General features: G+C 43.6%; 1 protein-coding gene across 3 annotated transcripts in view; it reads right to left on the minus strand.

Moving 5' to 3' along the window:
• Nucleotides 1-15,697, minus strand: part of rsu1 (Ras suppressor protein 1) — a 291,182-nt gene that overhangs the window by 121,553 nt on the left and 153,932 nt on the right. For all 3 annotated transcript variants that reach the window (XM_070880064.1, XM_070880065.1, XM_070880066.1), the window contains exons 6-7: nt 1,864-1,946; nt 1,503-1,617 (exon numbers count right to left, since the gene is read on the minus strand). In XM_070880064.1, coding sequence (XP_070736165.1) covers nt 1,503-1,617; nt 1,864-1,946 — 198 coding nt within the window. The remainder of the gene's footprint in view (nt 1-1,502; nt 1,618-1,863; nt 1,947-15,697) is intronic.

A 15,697-nucleotide genomic window follows, 5' to 3' on the forward strand; every position in this document is an offset into this window, starting at 1 on the left:
CAGTCACCTGCGAAATGCAGATATGTGTTGCATGTTGAGAAATGGCGCAAACATCCCCAGTTGTGGCCAGGAATGATCCAGATGCATAGAATGAAAGTGCAGCTGTAACCTTCACTTCAACTGACAAAGCAGTCATGCTGTTGCTTCTAGGTTGCAGGTCTGCTTTTCCCAACTCACAAATCTCAGTTATAACTTTTTTGCAGAAACGCAGCCTTCTCACACAGTCTGCATCACTCAGGTACAGGTACGAATGCCTGTCTCGATATACCCGATGTAGGTAAGGCCTCCTGCCCATCATCCTACGTGCTCCGAGGTTCCTCATGCGATGACGTCGAATCAATTGTCTCCTCCACAGCACCGTCATGCAGAAGGTTTGCACAAGGTATGGCATTGTCAGCATGGCCCCCATGATTAAATTGTACCTTTGCAAGAAGCTCAAAACGGAAGACAGGACAAGGGTCTTTGTTCTCTGTCTCCCCAAGGTCGATGCCCCAGTGTGGACCACATCCAGGTCTGAGCATGCGCCATGAACGGGAACCCACCCCACCCAGGGCTTCATTTGATGTATAGTGGCATAGTGCAAGGCTTCTGATGCCTTCAGTTCGCCTTCCACACGTCCCCCCCGCCCCAGGGCTTCTTTTCAAGCCGAACCCAGAGCCCGTGTCCAGGCGAGGGACCGATTCTGCTGGCCGACGCCCTGACCCTCGAGCCCAGTTTGGAGAAGTTTGGTGGTGGCGTGACACTTTTTAAAAAAAAAAATCAAAACTTAAAGAATTCCATGAAACTTCCATTTTTTGTGTTTTAAGTGTGAAAAATTAAACTTGATGATGCAGATTTGTGTGCTCTTGACTCCGTCCAAAACTACACCTTAAAACAATAACGTCTTTCTGCGCCGATTTTTTGATGTGCGCTGATTTTTCTTAAGTGCCCAGAAGCTTTTCCGGGAGTGGTCACAAACGCTGTGCTAGGAGAAATGCAAAAACTTGCATCATTGTGAAAAACTGGCGCAGACATCAGGTTACATCCCTTATGATGCAAAAAAAAACAAACCTAAAAAAATCGTAACTAACTGAGTTATGCTGGCACACAACTTTTGGGAAAACTTAAGATTTTTAAAATTTAGGCCAAAAAAATTGGCACACACCAAAAAAACGTCGGAAATCACTGGGGAAAATTGAGCCCATTATTTTTTATAGTTTTCCTGTGGGCATTAATTTAAATGGTTTTCAATCCTGGCACAGCTTTATAAGTTATATATGCACATCAATCCAGATATTTCAAAAAAAGGGAACGACAACCAAGTTATCACTAAACACCAGAAAAAAAATTGCATGTTTCTTCATTAGATATTTCTGTTCTTTAGACATTTACCACTTCACTCAAAATGAGTTGTAAAATGCTGGGTATCTGGTTTTTAAACTAAGACTTCCATCTATTAGCAGTACAGCAAACACGTCAGTGTATTACAAGACTGAGCCAGACAATCTGGCCCCTGTTCTTACCCATTTCAGGGGGAAGCACGGTTAGTCGATTTCCTTGAATATGAAGCTCCTTCAACTGAGACAAGTCCCCAATCTCCTTTGGCAGCGATATGAGGTCATTGTCCCTTAGGCTGATCTGAAAATGCAGAGCTATTAGACCAATTCAGATTTCAAATGAAATAGCTCACAAACAATTCTTAGTTTGCTTCCTCTGACTGTCTCAATTTATTACAAGTCTCTGCTGATGAGCAAAGGGTAGTGCCAGGTGCTGTGGTTTATTCCAGCAAAATAAACCCCAGACCCGTACGAATGGTCTTCATTCAGAACTTACAGGAGCTGCAAAAGTGAATTGATTTTTCAAGAATTTAGATAAATTACTTACTATCTGCAGCTTCGTGAGTTTCGCAATTTCTGGCGGCAGCATTTCAAAATCGTTGTCACTTAGATAGAGTGCACGCAAGGTGGCTGCAAATTAAACAGCAATATATAAACAGTGTGGCATGTAACCAGACCATTGAGGCCCGATCAATAAAAGTAGTCAAGCTTGATTAATAGCCTTAGCTTTGCAAAAGTCTGACATGCCCAGGGCGCCCAATAATAACAACAAGCAGGTCAAACTGGTTTACTGTGTTGACACTCGGGTGAGGAAAGTGACCACATCCCGAAGTATTGACACAATTAATAACTTCAGTTATAGTATATGCTTGCCGCCCCTAAAAGGACAGATGAAAACACAGTTATCAGCTTGGCTCCCTACAAATCTTTATGGCCTTTGCTACTACAACCTAGTATGAAGTACACAACTTCTACCTATTTTTGAATGAATACAGCATGATTTTCATAGAAAGCCATTAACCACATTGCTCACTAGCTACTTGCACAGTGTTCTCTAGTTACAAAGTCAATTTTGCTCCATTTTCTAGATTTTATCTTGCAGCAGATTTCTATAAATCAAGTCTTTGTATCTGCTGACATACCCAGCCAGTAGTTTCAAACTTCAGGTGGAACAAATGCTTTGCTCAACAAAAAAAAATGGAATTTGGTCCCAAACACAAATAAATGTTAACGACTATTGCATGTGCATTTTAACAGCTTCTTAAGTCACTATGGGAGCTCTATAGTGGTAAATGTCAAAGCTACTTCAAAATTTTTGCACAGGGGAATGAGCTAATTAGATCAGCAGCATGTCTCCGCTCTGTTACGCCACCACTTACTGTAAAGTTGGATGGCAAGACTCTAAATGCAGAAACACATCAATTGAAATGGTTTCATGCTATAATACAGTAAATGAGGATACAATCAATCACTTTGGACATCCACAGAGTACTCTGTAAACTGGATTAAAGTTCCACTTTTGTTTACTACCATAAAGATAAAATGGCAGGACAAAATCCTGATTGTTGCAGCAGTGGGGAAGTGTGCATGAGGTTTATGAAATTTTTTAGCAGGATTTTTTTTCATTTTCAGGCGGTAGGATGCCAGAATCCTAGCACCAAAAAGTTCAGTAGGCCTCCTGCGCTATTGCTCCATTAGCACCCTAAGAGGAGTGTGGAATGCTTCTCTTAGCCCTTAATTCTCCTCTTGTGGCGATACAACTGAATATCTCACTTTGAGGCGGTAGATGTCACCCGGCGCTAAATGTAGCACCACAGCGGCAGCACTGCCTCAAAGCGGGCGATACTGAATTCCTAGCCCTCAATCTATTTGGTTAGAGTTAAGGAACAGAAAAGGAGCTGTTACATTGCTGGGTGCAGACACGCAAATAGAGAGGAGATGGAGGAACAAATCAATGGGCAAATTTCAGAGAAATGTAAAAATAGTAGTAGAGCAGTAATAGTAGGGGACTGCAACTACACGAATATAGACAGGGGAGAAAAAAAAAAGAGTAATGGTAAAAGGAGGGTGAGGAGTTCTTAAAATTGTAGAGGAGAATTTTCTTAACCAGTATGTATCTAGCCCAATGAGGAAAGAAGCAGTGCCGGATCTAGATCTAGGTAACAAAGTAGGGCAAGTGGTGTGTGTTTCAGTGGGAGACCATCTGTGTAATAGTGATCACAATCCTGGGATACGTGTGCATCTATGAAGGCCTTTGCATATAGGGCCAGGACCAGAAGTCTCCGAACCTCCGGGCCCACAAGGTAGATTCGTATAAATTTTTCAGGTCGGAACCGCGAGAAGCTGCAGCAGGGATGCAAAAAGTAGCAGAAAGAAATCTAAAGGCAATGTCACAGCCAAGGGGGTAAGTGATTGGCAAGTAGTTTTTCTTTTTCTTTTCTATATCAGTAAGTAACATTTAGCATTGTTGTTGCCAAATTAAGTTAATCTAAGGGTTAAGTCATGGCAGGAGAGCTTGGACACATATTATGCTCCTCCTGTACTATGTAACAAATCAGGGACGCTTCTGGTGTACCTGACGACTAGGTGTGCGGGAAGTATATCCGCCTCCATCTCCTGACGGACCGCATTGCGGCACTGGAGCTGCGGGTGGAATCACTCTGGAGCGTGCACGATGCTGAGAATGACGTGAATAGCATGGTTAGCGAGTTAGTCTCACCGCAGGTAAAGGGTACACAGCCAGATAGTAAATGGGTGACCAACAGGAAGAGCAGTGCAAGGAAGGTAGTGCAGGGGTCCCCTGTGGCCATCCCCCTGCAAAATAGATACACCGATTTGGGTACTGTTGAGCGGGATGACTCATCAGGGGAGGGCAGCAGCAGCCAAGTTCATGGCACCGTGGGTGGCACTGCTGCACAGGAGGGCAGGAAAAAGAGTGGGAGAGCTATAGTGATAGGGGATTCGATTGTAAGGGGAATAGATAGGCGTTTCTGCGGCCGCAACTGAGATTCCAGAATGGTATGTTGCCTCCCTGGTGCAAGGGTCAAGGATGTCTCGGAGCGGGTGCAGGACATTCTGAAAAGGGAGGGTGAACAGCCAGTTGTCATGGTGCACTTAGGTACCAATGATATAGGTAAAAACGGGATGAGGTCCTACGAGACGAATTTAGGGAGCTAGGAGCTAAATTAAAAAGTAGGACCTCAAAAGTAGTAATCTCAGGATTGCTACCAGTGCCGTGTGCTAGTCAAAGTACGAATCGCAGGATAGCTCAGATGAATACGTGGCTTGGGGAGTGGTACAAAAGGGAGGGATTCAAATTCCTGGGGCATTGGAACCGGTTCTGGGGTAGGTGGGACCAGTACAAACCGGACGGTCTGCACCTGGGCAGAACCGGAACCAATGTCCTATGGGGAGTGTTTGCTAGTGCTATTGGGGAGGAGTTAAACTAACATGGCAGGGGGATGGGAACCTATGCAGGGAGACAAAGGGAAATAAAATGAAGGCAGAAGCAAAAGATAGAAAGGAGAATAGTAAAAGTGGAGGGCAGAGAAACCCAAGGCAAAAAACAAAAGGGACACATTACAGCAAAATTCTAAAGGGGCAAAGTGCGTTAAAAAGACAAGCCTGAAGGCTCTGTGCATCAATGCGAGGAGTATTCGGAATAAGGTGGACGAATTAACTGCGTAGATAGCAGTTAACGGATACGATGTAATTGGCATCACGGAGACATGGCTCCAGGGTGACCAAGGCTGGGAACTCAACATCCAGGGGTATTCAACATTCAGGAGTATTCAACATTCAGGAAGGATAGGCAGAGAGGAAAAGGTGGCGTTGCTGGTTAAAGAGAAAATGAATGCAATAGTAAGGAGGGACATTAGCCTGGATGATGTGGAATCGGTATGGGTGGAGCTGCGGAATACCAAGGGGCAGAAAACGCTAGTGGGAGTTGTGTACAGACCACCAAACAGTAGTCGTAAGGTTGGGGACAGCATCATACAAGAAATTAGGGATGCATGCAATAAAGGTACAGCAGTTATCATGGGTGACTTTAATCTACATAGTGATTGGGCTAACCAAACTGGTAGCAATGCGGTGGAGGAGAATTTCCTGGAGTGTATTAGGGATGGTTTTCTCGACCAATATGTCGAGGAACCAACTCGGGAGCTGGCCATTCTAGACTGGGTGTTGTGGAATGAGAAAGTACTAATTAGCAATATTGTTGTGCGAGGCCCCTTGGGGAACAGTGACCATAACATGGTAGAATTCTTTATTAAATGGAAAGTGACAGTTAATTCAGAAACTAGGGTCCTAAACTTAAGGAAAGCTAACTTCGACGGTATGAGGCGTGAATTGGCTAGAATAAACAGGCAAATGATACTTAAAGGGTTGACGGTGGATTGGCAATGGCAAACATTTAAAGATCACATGGATGAACTTCAGCAATTGTACATCCCTGTCTGGAGTAAAAATAAAACGGGGAAAGTGGCTCAACCGTGGCTAACAAGAGAAATTAAGGAGTGTTAAATCCAAGGAAGAGGCATATAAATTGGCCAGAAAAAGCAACAAACCTGAGGACTGGGAGAAATTTAGAATTTAGCAGAGGAGGACAATGGGTTTAATTAAGAGGGGGAAAATAGAGTACAAGAAGAAGCTTGCCGGGAACATAAAATCTGACTGCAAAAGCTTCTATAGATCTGTGAAGAGAAAAAGATTAGTGAAGACAAACGTAGGTCCCAACAGTCCATCGACTCTGGATCAGTTCCTATGGACTGGAGGGTAGCTAATGTAACACCACTTTTAAAAAAGGGAGGAAGAGAGAAAGCGGGTAATTATAGACCGGTTAGCCTGACATCAGTAGTGGGGAAAATGTTGGAATCAATCATTAAGGATGAAATAGCAGCACATTTGGAAAGCAGTAACAAGATCAGTCCAAGTCAGCATGGATTTATGAAAGGGAAATCATGCTTGACAAATCTTCTGGAATTTTTTGAGGATGTAACTAGTAGAGTGGACAAGGGAGAACCAGTGGATGTGCTGTATTTGGACTTTCAAAAGGCTTTTGACAAGGTCCCACACAAGAAATTGGTGTACAAAATTAAAGCACATTGTATTGGGGGTAATATACTGACGTGGATAGAGAACTGGTTGGCAGACAGGAAGCAGAGAGTCGGGATAAACTGGTCCTTTTCAGAATGGCAGGCAGTGACTAGTGGAGTGCCGCAGGGCTCAGTGCTGGGATCCCAGCTCTTTACAATATACATCAATGATTTGGATGAAGGAATTGAGTGTAATAACTCCAAGTTTGCAGATGACCTTAACTGGGTGGCAGTGTGAGCTGTGAGGGGGACGCTAGGAGGCTGCAGAGTGATTTGGACAGGTTAGGTGAGTGGGAAAATGCATGGCAGATGCAGTATAATGTGGATAAATGTGAGGTTATCCACTTTGGGGGCAAAAAAAGGAAGACAGATTATTATCTGAATGGCGGCAGATTAGGAAAGGAGAGGTGCAACGAGACCTGGGTGTCATGGTTCATCAGTCATTGAAAGCTGGCATACAGGTACAACAGGCGGTGAAGAAAGTAAATGGTTTGTTGACCTTCATAGCTAGGGAGTTTGAGTATAGGAGCAGGGAGGTCTTACTGCAGTTGTACAGGCCCCTGGTGAGGCCTCACCTGGAATATTGTGTTCAGTTTTGGTCACCTAAGCTGAGGAAGTACGTTTTTGCTATTGAGGGAGTGCAGCGAAGGTTCACCAGACTGATTCCCGGGATGGCAGGAGTGACATATGAGGAGAGACTGGATCAACTGGGCCTTTATACATTGGAGTTTAGAAGGATGAGAGGGGATCTCATAGAAACGTATAAGATTCTGATTAGACTGGACAGGTTAGATGCGGGAAGAATGCTCCCGATCTTGGGGAAGTCCCGAACCAGGGGACACAGTCTTAGGATAAGGGCCAGGCCATATAGGACTGAGATGAGGAGAAACTTGTTCACTCAGAGAGTTGTAACCTGTGGAATTCCCTGCCGCAGAGATTGCTGATGCCAGTTCATTGGATATATTCAAGAGGGAGTTAGATATGGTCCTTACGGCTAAGGGGAGAAAACAGGAAAGGGGTACTGAGGGAATGATCAGCCATGCTCTTATTGAATGGTGGTGCAGGCTCAAAGGGCCAAATGGCCTACTCCTGCATCTATTTTCTGTGTTTCTATTACACTCAGTCCCTTCATCCAAGTCATTAATATCAATTGTAAATAGTTGAGGCCCCAGAACTGATCCCCGTGGCACCTCACTAGTTAAAATTTGCAACCTGAAAATGACCCATTTATCCCCACTCTGTTTTCTGTTAGTTAGCCAAACCGCTATCCATGCTAATCTATTACCCCAGTGAGCTCTTATCTTGTGAAGTAACCTTTTATGTGGCTCCTTATTGAATGCCTTCTGATAATCCAAATACACATCTACTGGTTCCCCTTTATAATGGGGAACAAAGAAATGGCAGACCAATTGAACAAATACTTTGTTTCTGTCTTCACAAAGGTAGACAAAAATAACCTTTCGGAAATACTAGGGGACCGAGGGTCTAGCGAGAAGGAGGAACAGAAGGAAATCTTTATTCGTCAGGAAATTGTGTTCGGGAAATTGATGGGATTGAAGGCCGATAAATCCCCAGGGCCTGATAGTCTGCATCCCAGGGTACTTAAGGAAGTGGCCCTCGAAATAGTGGACGCATTGGTCCTTTTCCAACATTCTATAAACTCTGGATCAGTTTCTATGGACTGGAGGGTAGCTAATGTAACCCCACTTTTTAAAAAAGGAGGGAGAGAGAAAACAGGGAATTATAGACCGGTTAGCCTGACATTGGTAGTGGGGAAAATATTGGAATCAATTATTAAAGATGTAATAGCAGCGCATTTGGAAAACAGTGACTGGATCGGTCCAAGTCAGTATGGATTTATGAAAGGGAAATCATGCTTGACAAATCTTCTCGAATTTTTTGAGGATGTAACGAGTAGAGTGGACAAGGGAGAACCAGTGGATGTGGTGTATTTTGACTTTCAAAAGTCTTTTGACAAGGTCCCACACAAGAGAGTAGTGCGCAAAATTAAAGCACATGGTATTGGGGGTAATGTATTGACGTGGATAGAGAACTGGTTGGCAGACAGGAAGCAAAGAGTAGGAATAAACGGGTCCTTTTCAGCAAGACAGGCAGTGTCTAGTGGGGTACCGCAAGGTTCAGTGCTGGGACCCCAGCTATTTACAATATACATTAATGATTTAGACGAAGGAATTGAATGTAATATCTCCAAGTTTGCAGATGACACTAAGCTGGGTGGCAATGTGAGCTGTGCGGCTAAGAGGCTGCAGGGTGACTTGGACAGGTTAGGTGAGTGGGCAAACGCATGGCAGATGCAGTATAATGTAGATAAATGTGAGGTTATCCACTTTGGGGGCAAAAACAGGAAGGCAGAATATTATCTGAATGTTGACAGATTAGGATAAGGGGAGGTGCAACGAGACCTGGGTGTCATGGTAAGTCATTGAAAGTTGGCATGCAGGTACAGCAGGCGATGAAGGCGGCAAAAGACATGTTGGCCTTCATAGCGAGAGGATTTGAGTAGAGGAGCAGGGAGTTCTTTCTGCAGTTGTACAGGGCCTTGGTGAGGCCACACCTTGAATATTGTGTTCAGTTTTGGTCTCCTAATCTGAGGAATGACATTCTTGCTATTGAGGGAGTGCAGCGAAGGTTCACTAGACTGATTTCCGGGATGGTAGGCCTGACATATGAAGAAAGACTGGATCGACTAGGCTTATATTCACTGGAATTTAGAAGAATGAGAGGGGATCTCATAGAAACATATAAAATTCTGACGGAATTGGACAGGTTAGATGCAGGAAGAATGTTCCCGATGTTGGGCAAGTCCAGAACCAGGGGTCACAGTCTAAGGATAAGGGGTAAGCCATTTAGGATCAAGATGAAGAGAAACTTCTTCACTCAGAGAATTGTGAACCTGTGGCATTCTCTACCACAGAAGGTTATTGAGGCCAATTCGTCAGATATATTCAAAAGGGAGTTAGATGTGGCCCTTACGGCTAAAGGGATCAAGGGGCATGGAGAGAAAGCAGGAATGGGGTACTGAAGTTGCATGATCAACCATGATCATATTGAATGGTGGTGCAGGCTCGAAGGGCCAAATGGCCTACCACTGCACCTATTTTCTATGTTTCAATGTTTCTTTCTACCCTGCTTGTTGCATCCTCAAAGAACTCTAGCAAATTTGTCAAACATGATTTCCCTCTCATAAAACCATGCCGACTCTACTTGACTGTATTATGATTTTCTAAATGTCCTGCTGCTACTTCCTTAATAATGGACCCAGCATTTTTCCAATGACAGATATTAGGCTAACTGGTCTGTAGTTTCCTGCTTTCTGTCTCTCTCCTTTCTTTTGAGGCTTTCCAATCTGCTGGTAATCTCCAGGACCCTGGGAATTTTGGTAGATTACAACCAATGCATCCACTATCTCTGCAGCCACTTCTTTTAAGACTCTAGGATGCAGGCCATCAGGTCTAGGGGGCTTGTCCATCTTGAGTTCCATTAGTTTGCCTGGTACATATTCTCTAGTGATAGTGATTGTTTTAAGTTCCCCCCCCTCCCAAAAGTCCCTTGATTATCAATTATAGGGATGCTTTTAGTGTCTTCTACCATGAAGACCGATACAAAATATTTGTTCAAAGTCTCTGCCATTTCTCTGTTTCCCATTATTAATTCCCCAGTCTCATCCTCTAAGCGACCAACATTTACTTTAGCTAACCTCTTTCTTTTTATATATCTTACTGTCAGTTTTTATATTTCTTGCTAGTTTACTCTCATAATCTATCTTCTCCCTCTATTATTTTTTTGTGTCGTCCTTTGTTGGTTTCTAAAAAATTCCTAATCCTCTGGCCTTCCACTAATCTTCGCAACATTGTATGCTTTTGTTTTCAATTTGATACCATCCTTTACTTCCTTAGTTAGCCACAGATGGTTTATCTTTCTCTTGGAGTCTTTCTTTCTTACTGGAATATATATTTGCTGAGAGTTATGGAATATTTCCTTAAATGACTGCCACTGCTTATCTATTTATCTCTCTTGATTACTCTACCAGAAAGCATCAAGATTGGTTCGATGAGAATGATCGGGAGATCCAGGAGCGAATAAACCGCAAACGCAAGGCATTTTTGAATTGGAAACAACAATACAACTCGAGTGAAATAAAGCAGATCTACATAGAAACATAGAAAATAGGTGCAGGAGTAGGCCATTCGGCCCTTCGAGCCTGCACCATCATTCAATAAGATCATGGCTGATCCTTCACCTCAGTACCCCTTTCCTGTTTTCTCTCCATACCCCTTGATCCCTTTAGCCGTAAGGGCCATATCTAATTCCCTCTTGAATACATCCAATGAACTGGCATCAACAACTCTCTGCGGCAGGGAATTCCACAGGTTAACAACTCTCTGAGTGAAGAAGTTTCTCCTCATCTCAGTCCTAAATGGCCTACCCCTTATCCTAAGACTGTGTCCCCTGGTTCTGGACTTCCCCAACATCGGGAACATTCTTCCCACATCTGAAGTCCGATATAAAACAAAAAACTCGTGACCTAAAGAACAGATGGTGGGTGGAAAAAGCGCAGGAGATCCAGTAACTAGCCAGCAATCACGATGTGCATGGATTTTTTGGTGCAGTCAAGACAACCTACGGCCCAAGCACCCAAGGTCCTATTCCACTGAGAGCCAAGAATGGAGAGGTCCTCATCAAGGACAGAGCCCGCTGAAAGGAGCACTTTGAAGATCTCCTTAACCAAGACTTTGTCTTTTACGTGAATGTCCTTGACTCCACCCCACAGCAGGCTACCACCCACATCCTCGACACAGTCCCAGCCCAGCAGGAGGTTGAAAAGGCCATCTGACAAGTGAAAAATAACAAGGCCTCAGGAGAAGATGGAATCCCCGCCGAAGTATTGTAGCATGGCGTAAAAGTACTCAGCGCGAATCCAGGACCTCATCTCCCTTATCTGCTAGGGATCCCAGAGACGCCATAATCGTGACCAACTTCAAGAAAGGTGACAAGTCCGATTGCGGTAATTAGAGGAGTTTCCTTCCTGTCTGCCGCAGGGAAAATCATCGCAAGAAACCTCCTCAATCAGCTCCTCCCAGTGGCTGAAGAGCTCCTCGCAGAATTGCAATCCGGATTCCACCCATTAAGGGGCACAACGGACATGATCTTCACCGCGCAATAAATGCAAGAAAAATGTAGGGAAGCAGCATTAACCTCTGTACATGGCTTTCTTTGACCTCAGAGTCGAAGGCCTTTTTGTCAACTGTAAGGGATTATGCAGTGTCCTTCTCAAATTTGGCTCGCCTCAAAAATCTGTCACCATCCTCCGCCCGCTTCACGATGACATGCAAGCCGTGATTCTTACCAACGGATCCACCACAGATCCAATTCCAGTGCAGACCGGGGTCAAGCAAGGCTGTGTCATCACATCAACGTTCTTCTCAATCTTCCTCGCTTCAATGCTTCATCTCACCTTTAACAAGCTCCCCACTGGAGTGGAGTTAATCTACAGGACAAGCGGGAAATTGTTCAACCTCCAACGCCTCCAGTCCACATCCAAGGTTGTTCCAACCTCGGTCATCGAATTACAGTATGCAGACGATGCTTGCATTTGTGCACACTCGGAGGCCAAACTCCAAACCAGCATTGACACCTTCACTGAAGCATACGAGAGTCTGGGCCTTACATTAACCATCAGTGAGACAAAGATTCTCTACCAACCTGCCCCCACCACACGGTACTGCTCCCCGATTATCAAGATCCATCAATAGATCTTGGACAATGTGGACCACTTCCCATAACTTGGGAGCTTACTATCAGTAAGGGCAGACATCGATGACGAAGTCAAACATCGCCTTCAGTGTGCCGCAGGAAAAGAGTGTTCGAAGACCAGTATCTAAAACCCTGCACCAAGCTCACGGTCTACACAGCAGTAGTGATGCCCGCCCTCTTACATGCTTCAGAGACATGGACTATGTACAGCACGCACCTCAAAGCACTGGAGAAGTACCACCAACCCTGCCTCCGCAAAATCCTGCAATCCATTGGCAGGCTAGGCGTACCAACGTCAGCGTTCTCTCTCAGGCCAACATCTCCAGCATCAAGGCATTGACCATGTTCGATCAGTTCCGATGGACGGGCCTCATTGTTCGCATGCCCGATATTAAACTCCCGAAACAAGCACTCTACTCCGAGCTACGTCACGGCAAGCGAGTCCCAGGAGAGCAGAGAAAATGCTTCAAGGACACCCTCAAAGCCTCCTTGAAAAAACTGTAACATTCCCATCGACTCTTGGGAATCCCTGGCCCAAGACAGCTCAAAGTGTAGGAGAAGCATCCGAGTAGGCGCCGAACACCTCGAGTCTCTTCGTTGGGAGCACGTGGAAGCCAAGGACAAGCAGCAGAAGGAGCATACGACAAATCAAGCACCACACCCATTCCTCCAACCACCGTCTGCCCCACTTGTGACAGAGACTGTAGATCCCGCATTGGTCTCATCAGTCACCTTCAAACTCATTTTAGTGTGGAAGAAAGTCATCCTCGACTCCGGGGAACTGCCTAAGAGAAGAAGAGACTGTCTTATCCTTTAATTTATTTTCCCAGTCCACTTTAGCCAACTATGCCTTCATAACCTTTGTGATTGCCTTTATTTAAGTTCAGGACACTAGTTTGAGAACCAACTTTCTCACCCTCAAACTGAATTTGAAATTCTACCATGCTATAATTACTATTCCCAAGAATATCCTTTACTCCAAGATCATTAATTAATCCAGTCTCATTATACATTACCAGATCTAAAATAGTCTGCTCCCTGGTTGGTTCCACAACATATTGTTCTAAGAAACCATCCCGAATACACTCAATGAACTCTTCCTCAAGGCTACCTTTGCCAATTTGATTTGTCCAATCAATATGAAGATTAAAATCGCCCATGATTATTGCCGTACCTTTCTTACAAACCTCCATTATTTATTAATTTATATTCTGTCCTACTGTGTAGCTACTGTTATGGGGCCTATAGACTACTCCCACCAGTGACTTATTTCCCTGATTAGTTCTTATCTCCACCCAAACAGATTCTACGTCTTGATCTTCTGAGCCAGTATCATTTCTCACGACTGCACTGATTTTTACCAGGGATCAGGAGCTTCAGTTATATGGAGCGATTGAAGAAGCTGGGATTGTTCTCCTTAGATAATAGAAGATTAAGGGGAGACCTAATAGAGGTATTTAAAATTATGATTGAGTAAGTAGGGAGAAACTGTTGCTTCTGGCAAGTGGGTCAGTATCCAGAGGTCATAGATTTAAAATAATTGGCAAAAGGAATTAGAGATATGAATTCACACAGAGGTTTGTTAAGATCTGGATCTGAAAGGGTGGTGGAATCAGATTTCATAGGAACTTTCAAAAAGAATTTGGACATGTTCTTGAAGAGGACTAATTGCAGATTTTGGGGGGAAAAGCTGGGGTGTGGACTAAATTGGACAGCTCTTCCACAGAGCTGGCACATGCACAATTAGCCAAAGGGCCTCCTTCTGTGCTGTAAGATTCCAGCAGTAAATAGTGTGAGATACCAGGGATATTATCTGCAAAGATCCAAAGCAGTTCTGTTGAGGTAGATGTGCGCATTCCTACCAAGTATACAGATAGTTATAAATTGATTGTGCTCAGAATACTGAGTAATGGCGGGGGGAAAAGGTGTCAAGGCTAAAATATAGCTCACAACATTATGGGCTGGAATTTCCAATGGCTTACCGCCTGGTTTCTGGGTGGTATTGTGGGCGGTAATCAGGTAAGCGAGAAATTCCTTACCTGAGTTACGCCGGCGGTTTCGAGGTACTGCTGGGGAGCGGACCGCCGGCGTGCATGGTCCGGAGATCGCCCTGGCGCCATATTTGGCTCAGCGGTGACCCGTAACTGAGTTTTTTTTTAAAAACGCCCATGAGGATCAGTGGAGCTGGGCGGTAGGCGAGTAGGTCTCCAAGAAAAAGGTTAGTGGTAGGTTTTTTACTAATTATTTTAAAAATCTGTTGCGGTTATTTAGTTTACAAGTGTCTTGGGAATGTTTTTTTGAATTTTTAGATGATGTTTTTTGAAAAATTATTTTTATTGTTTTTCTGCTTTTAGGCCCAACCCGCAGCCTCGGGCTTTTAAATTTTTTTAATCGCCCATTTTGCTTAGGAACCGCCCAATGGACCCTAATTTGTACTTTTTCGCCCAGAATGTTTTTTGCTCGGCGGATTTTTACATTTTTTGGGGGGAAGTTTTCGCCAGTGATAATTTTCCCAGTCTTTTGGGCGGCAATCGGGCGCTGGCCGGCAGATAGGAAATTCTAGCCCTATAATTCAAAATGGAATTTCAATTTACTGATCAACAATTTAACCTGGTTTTCCACTGGAATAAAGCACTGTAAATAGTATAAATGACAAATAGGAACTGGACATGTAATTTCTAGTCATGCAAGAGAGGGTTTAAAAAATTTTAATGACCTAGTATTTTTGATTTCTTTAGATATCAAGGTAGGTATTTATTAAAATGATACCAATTGCATTTTAATCATAAAAAGGGTTTGTAAACAAATGCCAGGATGCAGACTTAGCAATTAAAAGAAAATGAATACAAAAGCAAAATATTGCGGAAGCTGGAAATAAAAGCAGAAAGTGCTGGACATACAGTAGGTCAGGCAGCATCTGTGGCGAGAGAAACAGAGTTAATATTTCAGGTCGATGACCTTTCATCAGAACTGGAAAAAGTTAGAGAAGCAACAGGTTTTAAGCACGTACAGAGGGAAAGGGGGGAGGGAAGGAAAGAACAAAAAGGGAAGGTCTGTGATTGGGTGGAAGGGAGGAGTGATTAAATAACTAGATAATGATGCAAAGCAAAAGTCTGACTCCATGTGACATTAGAAAAAATAAACCTTTGCATAATTAGAATATGCTGCTGTACTCATATGGTGAATGTATAAAAAGAGACATGGTTAAGGCATAAGCTTCATGAAGTCAGAATCCTGTCATTTAAATGACATTAACAGAGTAAAACTCAATTCTGAATTGCAATCATTTGCTCCAAGTCACTACTAAATAATTTCATATTAAAACAATTTTCAAAACCGGTGCACAGTGGTTACAAGATTATGATAGCACAATGCAAGACCTAGGGCCTTGCACCCAATTACAATGAGGGACCTGCAGAATAATATATACATCATGTTATAGGACTTTATAAGGCAGCATTTGTAGTTTGTAAAGCACAACCAACAACCTATATAACCTATTGTATTAAT

This window comes from Pristiophorus japonicus, chromosome 5 (assembly GCF_044704955.1).
Source record: "Pristiophorus japonicus isolate sPriJap1 chromosome 5, sPriJap1.hap1, whole genome shotgun sequence".
Taxonomy (NCBI): domain Eukaryota; kingdom Metazoa; phylum Chordata; class Chondrichthyes; family Pristiophoridae; genus Pristiophorus; species Pristiophorus japonicus.